The following is a 12950-nucleotide window of genomic DNA, read 5'->3' on the forward strand; positions in this document are numbered from 1 at the left end:
TTTTCCATGCTTCCTGGTGCTGGTTTCGACTTCTTGCCCATGTCACATTGAGGTATCGCGCATTTAAGAAAGAAACTACACTTTATATGAAAGATATTTCCGATCTTATTTGTTCTTTGCTTTAACAGAACTTTTCCCATAGTTGCATTGTGGAAGTTTTCTTTCCATTGTACCGATGTAATTGGATTATATTTGTTTTGTGGAGGGAGCTTCTGAGAGAGTACGTCCATATTGTTATTTAGCCCGGAGCTCTTTCTTCTTCTTCTTCTTCTTCTTCTTCTTCTTCTTTCTTCTTCTTATTATTATTATTATTATTATATTATTATTATTATTATTATTATTATTATTATTATTATTATATTATTATTATTCGACTATGGAGAGATAATTAATCTGAAGTAAAAGTAAAGTTGCAGATACTGCTCACCTCACAAAACTTACGAAGGGTTTCCATATTCATTCAACTGGAGAATTTGACAGCAGGTAGTTGTATTATAGTTGTAATAGTACCAATTGCGAGAGCCCCTCTGGCAAGAACAGACCCTACTGCTTCCTATACCATCATTATAACAGTAGAAGTATGAACAGCAGGAAAAAACGAGAGTACTAAGCATACAAACGCATCAACCTTCAGACGCATCTTCATCTTCCCCGTCAATAAATTCATCAAACAGCGAGGAGAAAAAGAACCCAGGAAACGACAAATAGCTACAAGCGACGCCAAAAAGAAAATATCAAAAGAGATAAAACAGAACTTTACCGATATACCAAAATAACACATAATAGTCACTCATCAACATAAGCGTTAAGATAACAACGAAAGAACAACACAACAATATCCAAAACCACCACATCAATCCACAACAATGAAAACAGCGGCAGAAAAACATACAAGTATAACAACAAGCAACAACAACAGAATACCAAAAGAAACAACTTATGCAACAACCGCGACAGTGAAATGCATAAAAAGTAGACATCGTCAACTTGACCATTATAAGTAAAAACAGAAATGACTTTATAGAGTATATATATATCACAGCAATAAAAATAGAACAACAAAAGGAGAAAATTTTAAGAAATACCTTCTCAAATTATTTGATGACCAAATATTAGCAAAAAACGTACAGTTTCCCAGGATGTGTTAGAATTGAAAGAAAACGAGAGAATTATATATTTAGAAGGGATTTTCAAGAAACATCATCCTTAAGAAGAAATCTGACTATCGGCCCTTCTCGAGAATCAAATTGAAGAACCTCTTTCGCTACTCTTTTCTTCAATATACATGGCTTCACACAGAGTGATGTGTGCAAATGTACGTGATCTGCGATCAGCTTGGAACCGAGATCACACGTCCAGCGATCTCAAGTCACAAGAGGTCATACATAAAAAGATAACTGATTTTATCTTTTTTTTTCCTTGAACCCATACCCAGCTTTCTTGTTTCTCAAAAATCAAAACCAGTGATGTCGTTCAAAAAAGCAATGATGACAAGCAATCCCCTTGGAAGCTTCCACTTTTGATGTTGACAAAGCCTAAGCTCCACCTCCCCGATGTGTGCTCAATGGTCCATCCATTTGTACTTTAGTTCAATAGTTTTACGACATTGTGCGCAATTCCAAATACTTTTCGTCAATCCATAATTCACAAATGAGGACCCATATGATATGCTTTCCGATAGTCTATCCACGCCATTCCTAAGTTGGTACTACTACTACTAAGTTGGTACTACTACTACTACTACTGCTACTACTACTACTACTACTACTACTACTACTACTACTACTACTACTACTACTACTACTACTACTACTACTATCATCTATATGTCTCTCATCAAGTAAGCTGCCACTGCTCCTTTCCTGTGCTATGAGATTACTCTTGTTATTAAGAACTGTATTTTCATTGTTATCTCTGCTGCTGTTTTCCATGACCCGTCTTTCGATAGCTTCGAGCTCTACTTCTGTGAACCAACAATTTTTTCTTATTGCTCTAGCTTGATCACATAGTCACTGTTCCGTGAGTTGAAACAATCCCTTTTCTCTCCAACGATCATACATACGTTGTCTGTAACCCTTAATTTGAGCACCATTTTCATCCACCTGGTTGCTCAGGTAGTAACACTCCATGACCACAACATTAATTTGTTTGTTCCATCTACGCCGTGTGTGGTGGTCCCTTTCTGGATATCGACAGGCTGGAGCTGGGCCATATTCTAGATTATTATTATTATTATTATTGTTGTTGTTGTTGTTGTTGTTGTTGTTGTTGTTGTTATTATTATTGTTATTATTATTATTATTATTATTATTATTATTATTATTATTATTATTATTATTATTATTATTATTATTATATTATTATTATTATATTATTATTATTATTATTTTACTTCTCAAAGCTCTCGGTCTTACTTGTTCTGGTTGATTCCATTGTGAGAGGTCTCCCAGTCTTTTTCCACAAATTATAAGCTTTAGTACTTGGATGTTAAATTATTGTGGAAGACAAGCACCAATCTCAAAATCCTGCCTGTTTCAATAGAACAGTTTTGGGGGTCTGCTCTGCCTTTATGTCAATTCTAATTTCTCCAGCATATTTCTCGAACTTGGATGTTAGTGCTTCGAGTGCGGCTGCAGCTGCTGCTGCTGCTGCTACTACTACTACTACTACTATCATTATTATTATTATTATTGTTGTTGTTGTTATTATTCGATATTCGATAGAAGAGAAAACTCTTCCCGGTATTGTATTGCATCCGTTCGTTTTGTTATGAGGTCTGGTTGCATTTTTTTTGTTTTATTAGTGTTTGTAGTGCGAGTTGTGTTCTTCTGTTGGGTATCCGATTTGTAAAGTACAGTTGTGGGATTGTTTATTTTATTGGATATTTACTATACAGAGTGTGTCATGTGTTTGTGAATTGTTTTATTTGGGTTGCACTATTAAATTGATAGTGTCTTGCGTAGGATGTAGGCTATTTCTATTTTGGGGTCCACGTACAACTTCTACGTTTTTATTTATACGTTTTTTTTTATCATAAGTAATGGTCCAATTAACACTGGTATTGTTTTCATCTTCATGCCCAAACCTTGAATACTTCAATTTCGAAGTATTTCTACTTTGACAAATTTTCCACTTCTTTTGGGGCAATATTTTGGTCCGAAGGGACTGTAATGTCTACCAGTAAGTAGGTGTTTTTTAAATCCAATTCTTGATTGTTATGTTTCATCGATTAGCTTTTATTTTTTTGTCAGTTTAAGCTGTCATGTTCAAGATAAGTGCGGCCTGGTCGTTGTCTTGTAACCAAATTGGTACATTTTATACCATTTCATGTTAGATTTTATGTTGTAGTGTTGCCATATAGTCCAGTGGATATAACTACTTATTCGGACAAGTCTGAATGGGCATAATATATACATACACACATGCATGCATATATATATATATATATATATATATATATATATATATATAACTGTATAATAATATATCATCATAATATATATCCTCCGAGTTGATGCGACAATTTATAGATACAAACAATCGAAAAGAGATGAGCTAACCCTAGTCAGTATTGAACCCACAAATCAACGCTAACATGACTCTTTGCGCGTCCGATTGGGCCAAACGCTCACCCATCAATTTCAGCCAAATTTAGTGACTATATACTTATACAGTATAAGTATATATTCATTCAATTTGGATACGCAAAGAACCATTTATTTGTGGGTTCGATTCTAGCTAGGGTTAGCTCATCATTTTACGGTCATTTGTTTATATTTAAAAAATTGTCGCTTCAAATCGGAGAATATACATTATTATGATATATTATTATACAGTTATAAGACGGCGAGCTGGCAGAATCGTTAGCACGCCGGGCGAAATGCTTAGTGGCATTTCGTCTGCTGCTACGTTGTGAGCTCAAATTCCGCCGAGGTCAACTTTGCTTTTCATCCTTTCAGGGTAGATAAATTTTAGTACCAGTGAAACACTACGGTCAAAGTCATAGACCAGTCCCCTCCCAAATTTCAGGCCTTGTGCCTCCAGTTGAAGGGGTTATTATACGGCTATTATTATACAATAAGTTTACATATATATATATATATATATATATATATTAAGGGGTTATTATACGGCTATTATTATACAATAAGTTTACATATATATATATATATATATATATATATATATATATTAAGATTTGGTAACGACTAAACAGCGATAGGACCTGTTTTCATTATTTTGCTTTTATAGTTGCTTGTGGTTTTGTACAGCGAGTACCATCCCCTCCGTTTTTACCTTCAGCCCAGAGATTTTGAGCCCTTGTTGGCTATTACCAGAGCTCATTTCTTTTCTCTCAAACAACGTATTGGCCATGGAGTGATTCTCTCTTCTTTTTTTCTTCAGTATGTTTTGTAGTCCTGTTTTCATATTGCTTTTACTCTCTTTGGCTATTTCTGCTATGCTGTCATCTAAGATCAGTGTATCAGTGTAGTTAGTTTCTGTTTTGATCTTTGTCGCTTCCTTGTGTATAGAGAAAAGCGTTTTCTTTTCTCCGTGTTGCTTTAATACCTGTAGTAGTCTTCCGCTTTTTGTTTCTAAGTACTTCTCTAGTCCTGTTGTTGTTTTACAGTAGTTCTGTATCTGTGTTAGGCCGCGACCGCTTTCTGAGCGGCGTAGATATATTCGGTCTGTGTCTGCTTTGGGGTGGTGACTTCGGTATGCTGTTAATAGTTTTCTGTTTTTTTCTATATAAATTTATCAATTCATTGAACTTCCAGTTTATTATATTGAAGCTGTAATTTATGACTGGTATGAGTAGCGTATTATCTTACTTTTAGCACTAAGCTCAGTGTTTACTTTAATATTCTGTCTTAATTTTCTCTTTCATTTCTGTGTCTTGTATTTTAGCTATTTCGTCTATTCTTAGATATTTGTATGAGCGATTGTGGTCTAATTCTCTGATTTCTGTGTCAATGTCGAGTGCAGTATTTTCAGCACTGATTAATTTACTTTTACTCAGTGTCACTTTGGCACATGTGTCCAACTTCATGTTCATCCTGATGTTTTGTTGAAACTATCGACAATTTTTAGATGGCCCCTGGTATTTTTAGTGAAATGTTTTAAGTCATGTGTGTAGAGGAGAGATCCGTTACCCATGGTGGTTCAATGTAAAAAGTTTGTTAGTAGAGTCAGAGCAAGGCAGAAAAGCAGGGGTGACAACGAGTCTCCTTGGAAAATTTCACTTCTCATGGGTATAGATTCATTTTTCAGTGATATACTGGTTTTCCAATTTGCCATTGCATGGTTGATATAGTTTAGTAGTTTTAGAGTTACTTTATCTATCTGGAGAGACTCCAATATCCATGAATGTGGAACACTATCTAATACTTTCTGGTAAAACAAGTCTGCAATTTTTCTTGTCATTAATTCCGTTTAGTGGCAGACTTTGAGATAAAAGTATGATGAAATTAAGAACAAATAGCTAGAATAATAAAAGAAATGATATGAATAATGTATGTAGACCTACGTATTGATTAAATGTATGTTTTTAATGCACTTTGGCTGCTTTAAAGTAATTTTACTCCTTTTCAAACATCCTTTTTTTTATTTCCTTCCCACTTTTGGTAGTTGCTTGCAGCCTTTCTTTAAGTTTCAGCAGTAATCTGCCATGATGTTCACATTCCACCTCCCCTGGTACCTCCGCTCCATTTCTTTAATGTCCTGGTGAAATCTCTCCCCGCGTTCTTCATTTAGATTGCCGAGAAATAGTCGATGTGTGAGTGAAGAAAGTTCGTTTTATCACTCATGGTACACCCAATATTTTTGAAGTTTTGCAACATGATATAAACTGTGACTTTATAATTTGAACACTTTTTCCCAAAAAGTTCATGACAGCACACTTGAAGCTCACCCATGCCTGTTTTTGAGATTCATTGATGGATTTCTCATAATCTGGATCTTTCATTAGTTTACGTATCAACAAATACTCCTGCTTTTATTTTCTCACTGGTTATATTTGGGTATTGTTCTTCTCTTTTTTGAGTGATACTGAAAACATGGTCCATCTGCAGGCAAAGATTTAACAAACTGTTTCATGAAACCCAGTTTGATGTGCAAAGGTAGTAGCAGTACTTTTGTAGGTTCAATCAAGGACTCGTGCAGAATGTTTTTCGATCCCTGTAACAAACTTCTCATTTGTGAGAAGTTTTTAACCATCCAGTACTTTTCTTTAGCACTGCTGTCCCATTCACATAAGCAACATAGCAGTTTTGTGTAGCCTACCTGCTGGCCTACAAGCATGCCTATAATTCTCCTCACACTTGCCACTGGTATTATGCATACTTCATATTTACAAAGGGTTTTTACATTTTCATACGCTCTTTTAGTTGTAGCAAGACAGTCATCAAACTTCTTTTTCTGAGGGATTGCTCTCGATCTCAAAATAGTTTATCAGATTTAGAATATTATAGTAAAACACCATTGATTCATCATCAGCGAAGAATGGTAACAACTTGAGTTTCCTGTAACGATACCAAGAGAAGAAGGTTCCCGGTAACAAAGGCTTTTTCATTTTTAGCCTAGGACCAAGAAGTTCCGTTGCATCCTTTGGTACGTTCAAATTTCTCACCAAATCATTGAACTCTTCCTGTGTAAATAACTGCGGACATTCAATTTCGCCAGGAGTATAGTCATCACCTTCTTCTTCACATTTGTCTTCCCCACTACCTGATGTGACATTCTCCAAAACAAGTGGTGGGAGAGAAACTGGAATGTCAACCCTGTGTGCAATAGCCCGTATGGCCGAGGAAATACACTATCTTATGCTTATGTTTTGCACTGTACCCATCAACTTTAGTAATGCAGACATAACAGTCGTCAGCGTGGTTACTTGGCTCTCGCCACACATTTGGTATTCCAAAGGGCATTTCTGTTTTCTTACAGGCTTTTAAGTGTCTCAGCCACTCCACACAAATGTGATAGCACAATAAGCGAAGTATAGATTTGTTTACAAGATCAGTTATATTTTGTCTCTACTTAATGACAACATGCCTGTCACAAATGTAGCAGAATATGTCTGGATTGTTCACGCACTTACATCTATATGCACTCATTTAAAATGGAGTTTATACAAAAATATCACCAACGACTGACCTGAAACTACTAAAACAACACCAAAGCATCAGTTAGCAATCGTGTACACAGCTGTCAGAGTTGCCAACGACTGTTTAATAAACTTTATATTGGTTGCTATTTTACTTTTATTAATGTTAGGTCAGTATTGGTTTATAGCAATCTATTTTATTGAGCAAAATAAATCAGATAATCACTGTCATCTGATTCTCTAATACCATAATACAGAAAAAAATAAAGTTTTATGACAAAAAAACGTGATGGATAAAAGCTAATAACAGATCTGAAATCAGTATTAAAAGTTGCTTTAAAACGTTATGCAGACATTTAAACATAAAAAATCATTCAGACCTGTGTAATCAATCCAAGTCATGTTGAGGTTTGTCTTTCTCTTCCTACAGTCCTCTATAATGGCTCGATTTACTGGAAGTTGCTCCTTACAACCATATATCCCATCTGGCTCCCATTTGTTCTTCTAGTAAAACATTGTTGTTTTCCAGGTGTATTAAAGGCTGGTTATAGATGGCTGATGTGAGGATGTTGGTTGTTGATAGGTATGCTATTTTCATATAATGTTGTGGGCATATGATGTCTTTATTTTTGGAAATTAGGATGGTCTATCCTTCCAATATCCAGTTTGGTGTTGATTCTGGCTTACATATTAATAAATTGAATACTGCCGTTATGTGAGTATGGGTAGTGAGGAGGCGTTTCAGCCAGGAGTTGGAAACTTTGTTTATCTTTGGAGTTTTCCAGTTATTGGTAGTCCTCAGTGTATCGGTGTTCTCTTGGCTTGTGATGGTGGGCTGTATGTGCGGTGATATTTTGCTCTTCCTTTTCTTTTCCCTATTTATCCATTGAGCATTTTTGTTGTGTTGTTTTTGTTTGCTTCACATTCCTTCCCAGTATGACTGAATCTTTGATGATTATTATTATTGTTATTATTATTGTTGTTGTTATTGTTGTTGTTGTTGATGATGTTAAGAAATTTTTCTTTATCCAGGTAAGAATAGGAGTTTTATCATTCAGTGATAAGGTAGAAATAGATTTTTACCTGAACGAATCTACTGACGAATCTAGTATTCTACAGAAAGTCAGTCGAATTCGACAACTCACAGGAAGCACTTATACATGGCTGGCGTTAAAAGAATTGATTAATATGTTTAAGCACAGAAATGGTGCTCGGCCGTTTGTTAAACATGTCTCCATCATTCTGACTGATGGAAATTCCCAGAATCCACTTGCTACTTCGAAAGCAGCACGCGCGGTTCATGAAGCTAATATTAAAGTCTTTGCGTTGGCCATTGGAGAGTATATAAGAGTAGAAGAGATTCGCGACATTGCAAGTTTTCCGAAGGATACATTCTTCAAAAAAACAGCATCTTTCAGTGAACTGGAACGCATAAAAGAAAGCTTCTTAACCACAACTTGTAAAGGTAAGATGAAAGAATATATTATTTCCCTATAGTTCAGACAAACATCTAATATAATTATGTTCTACTGTTTGCCAAATTCTTTTTAATCATTAATTACTCCTCTCAACTAATAGAGTTGCTAAAAAAAATCATTATTTGGTGAAAAAAGAAGTTGATTTATTCTATTGATGATGCAAATCTCAATATTTTTTTGAGATTAATTTTTGTCATCTTAGCCATATTTTTGAATAAATCACAAAACTTTTGTTCAAACTGACCCATTGAAAGATATTATATATCTCAGAAACATAAATAATGTTGTAAAAGGAAAGTTTAAAGTAAGTAGTGTGAAATAAATATATCGATTCAAGACTTATCTCCCTCCAATACTTTCAAATACATCCAGTTTTTTGAGCCAATGAAGAAGCTTTTAAGTGGTTATTTGCTCCTGAAAATTACATCCTACCGTCTTAAAAATGAACATGCTGGATAATGTGGTCCCAGATTACTTGCTCATATTAAAAACTAGGATGGTCGCAGCAGGAATGCTTTAGATCCCAGGTCTGCTCAGTCGGGATTGACCTGAAGGCTAGTTAACAACCGAGTTTTAGCTTGCGTTCCATCTCTCTGGATTTGGTAAAATGGATAGAACTTGGCGAAAATGTTGAAAATATATATACCTTGAAATACTATTTTAATTATTTTTAGATTGTTCATCCAACATATTGCGTGTTGAGGTGTGATATATTTTAAGATTATATTTCGACATAAACACTGTGTATTATTCATTATTTTGAGTAAATGTAGAACAGATAAACTTTCAAACACTTTTAAAAGATGGTAGTATGTGATAGTCATGCGAATATTCTTCTTCTTGATAACTTTATAACAAATTTCAACTATATTTTTGTTTTTTAATCACCTATTCTAAAACGTTTTCAGTTGTTAATGAAAGATCTACATTACCACCCATCCGAATATCAACCACTGAAGGTAAGGTACAAATATATAATATCTTAATTAAAAAAATGATATATTCGATTCCTTAAAACGTCTTCCACGCTACAATTGAATTATGCTCGTTAACTTACGTGCAGTGGAGCGGATGAGTTTATACGGAAATATTGAAAGACTTAAAAAGATCGGACCTTGCAAAGCAAGGTCTTATATCCTGAAAGTAAAAGTAAAAACGTTCACGTTATTGTTAGAAAGAGGCAGAAATACATTTTCATGTCAGATTTCCGAGTGTCAGTAAAAGATTTAGTCGATCAACTACCCGTAATTCTCTGACAAATAAACAGTCACGTGAAAAAAATTTCCTATTCTACCATGTGGATCCATGTTCAATCCAAATAGGGGAACCGTTCCTTTTAATACATTCCCGGGTTAACCAATAACATGAGTGGAACTTGATAAACGAAAATTGGGCACAAGAAATTGTCGCGCGCGTGTGAGTGTCTATCGTTGAAATGCAGACAGTTACTAGCCATTCTTGCCATCAGAATTTTAATTAACCAGTAATTGTTTAACTGAATACTTGAAAAGTTTGTAACTAACGACACAATTGTTTACCACAAAGAAAAATATATAAGGACTGTTCATGCCGGTAAGCCTTCGACTTTTGAACTACTGCATGAAAAATCACAACAGACGCTAAGTCCTAATTGTGAAAATTAATTAGAGCTTAAGTAATAACCCATGCAAACTATCGCAAGAACAGCTTTATTGAATACCACGATTGGGTTATTGCAAAAATAGATACTCAAATTATGAAAATGACAATGCAGTAAATATGGTCCATGAATCTGCAATGGCTCTATTTTATTCACAGAATATTTACAATGAAAATAGACCAAAGTCAGCAATGTTGACCATATCGAAATGTGGGCAGTCTAATTTGAGATTCGAGGAGTGGATTAAGATTTCTCCTGTCAAATGCCAAGCCTCTTGTTACCATTGTAAAAAGTTCATGGGCAGTAACACATTTACTTTTAATGACTAAAAAAGTAAACCGGTTCCCAAAGCCTGCAAAAATATTAGTTGCCAGTAATAACCTATGGTGAAGTGGATAGACTATTGAGTGAAGGAAAATCACAAAATGTCAGTGGCGCGGAATCGAGAGTACTTGAAAATAATCATCCATACCTTATTGTTCTCTACCAGACAACACACAATCAATAGAAGTTTAGCAGACAAATGTGTTGTTATTAACCGTGGTAACGTATTAGAATTTTTACATCTTTACTACACGTATTGTTTTGCTAGGAGTAAAACTGAAAAGGCAAGTGCAATATGCAGTAGACCTCACTTATTGTCCAAAACGTAAACATCGATATCACGACTGAGAAGATTTTAGTGTTGAAGTTATACCATTATCGTTGAACAAGTTGTAATACGCTTCAGATTCATCACTATAGGAAAAATTAAATCTTATACAATACACTCTCTTGAAGGAAGCGTTCACTCTGAGTTAATACTAAATGTATTCAGGAATGACAAAATTGAAGGTGAAATAATAAAATTGTAATGTAAGAGAATGCTGCAAATTGTAACAAGGGGCTCTTGTAAATACACTGAGGTTAAAACAGGAACAGAACAATTACCTCATATCGCAAAGGCATTACTTGATAAATGATGAAGGCCCAAAACAGTGCAATGTTGAATTATATATATGTATATATATATATATATATATATATATATATATATATATCAAAATAAGCAACAAGAATAACTTCGGTAATTTGACACGATCGTTTCGCACTACATCATTTTATTAAATGTTGTAAGTATTACAACAGTTTTAAAATGCTGAGTACTCATCACCCACTAGTAGAGGTTTCCCATTAATACATAATTTTCATATCAAATGATAGCATTATAGAGAAGCTAGATATATAGACAAAGATGTGGGTTTAAATTTTAAGAACATTTAAGGTAGTGGAGCTTATCAACTGACTGAATAATATTCAGTTGCTTTGAACTGTTAGAAGGTTCTGAGAAGAATGGACAACTGAAAGGAGATAAGAAAGATTTCTATTTATAGAAATAGGGGTGAAATATATGTCAAAGTTCCATATAAAGAAATTTCGGTAGAGAGAGAAGGATTGTCACACTACATATGCCAATTACTACTATTTGGTAAACAGATATAGCATTAGGAAAACTAGGTTAATGTCAAATGGTTATAATGACCACTCATAGAGAATGCAGAGATTTTTTTAAAACTAATATACATCAACATTATAATTAGCTGATAGGTTCTGAGTATTTTGATACGTTGGATTAAAGGAGAAATTATGGATCTAAAATTTATTCAATTTAGAGAAAAATCTATCATTTATTATATACACATATATATATATATATATAATATATATATATATAATATATATATATATATATAGGGAGAGTTTACGAAAGATATATATATATATATATCAACAATCAAGGAACGGCCATAATAGGTCATTCACCCACTAGAAATAACAGCCAAAGCTTCAACCGCAAATAAAAGTCAATTCTGTAAACCAGGAGAAAATTTAAAAAACATTTACCCTGTAATTTCTTATACGATGCACCGTTTCATCTGCTGTTTAATGGTAAACTAACCTGATTAAATTAAATCAAGCCAATCTTCCATAGGCCCTCAGATTCTTCAGTAAGAAATAGCCCAAGTCGGAACAGATATTTTCACGAGGCATTTCCGACCCTACAAAATTTTTTTTGCCACCCTATATTGATTAATTATATATATATATATATATATATATATATATATATATATATATATATATATAGGGAGAGTTTACGAAATATATATATATATATATATATATATATATATATATATATATATATATATAGGGAGAGTTTACGAAAAATAACAAAAGACGAAGACAGGTGGTGTACAAAACAAACAGATGTATTAGTATAACGCTCCGGAATAGAAAAAGTCTTTTACGTTTCGAGCCTACGCTTTTCTACAGAAAGGGACACAGAAAAAACAAGGAGAGAAAAAAATGTGTGTAGTGGCTAACGATGTATCATGACCACACACACACACACACACACACACACACACACACACACACACACACACACACACATATATATATATATATAATATATATATATATATATATATACGTTTAAATATTTGTTGTGCAAGATTTTTTTATGTGAAGTCGTGTGTTGAAACAGATATTGTTATATTTCGGAATGGTCATATTGCCAGTTTAGCCAATAAAAACACACGCACTATATATTTGGTGTTATTTTGCTTCAGTGATATTTATTTTTTACATTAATCTTAATCTTATTTCGGCCAAAGTTCTTTCGTCACACTCCTGTGACCGCATCAGTGGTCCTTTGTTTTCTTCTCACTTACTTGTGTCTCTCCTT

The 12950-nt window shown here is 34.0% G+C and overlaps 1 protein-coding gene across 2 annotated transcripts in view; it reads left to right on the top strand.

Moving 5' to 3' along the window:
- Window positions 1-12950, top strand: part of LOC115210316 (cartilage matrix protein) — a 105543-nt gene that overhangs the window by 81336 nt on the left and 11257 nt on the right. For both annotated transcript variants that reach the window (XM_036502136.1, XM_029778841.2), the window contains exons 10-11: window positions 8135-8567; window positions 9489-9539. In XM_036502136.1, the coding sequence (XP_036358029.1) occupies window positions 8135-8567; window positions 9489-9539 (484 nt within the window). The remainder of the gene's footprint in view (window positions 1-8134; window positions 8568-9488; window positions 9540-12950) is intronic.

The sequence above is a fragment of the Octopus sinensis genome, linkage group LG4 (genome assembly GCF_006345805.1).
Source record: "Octopus sinensis linkage group LG4, ASM634580v1, whole genome shotgun sequence".
Taxonomy (NCBI): domain Eukaryota; kingdom Metazoa; phylum Mollusca; class Cephalopoda; order Octopoda; family Octopodidae; genus Octopus; species Octopus sinensis.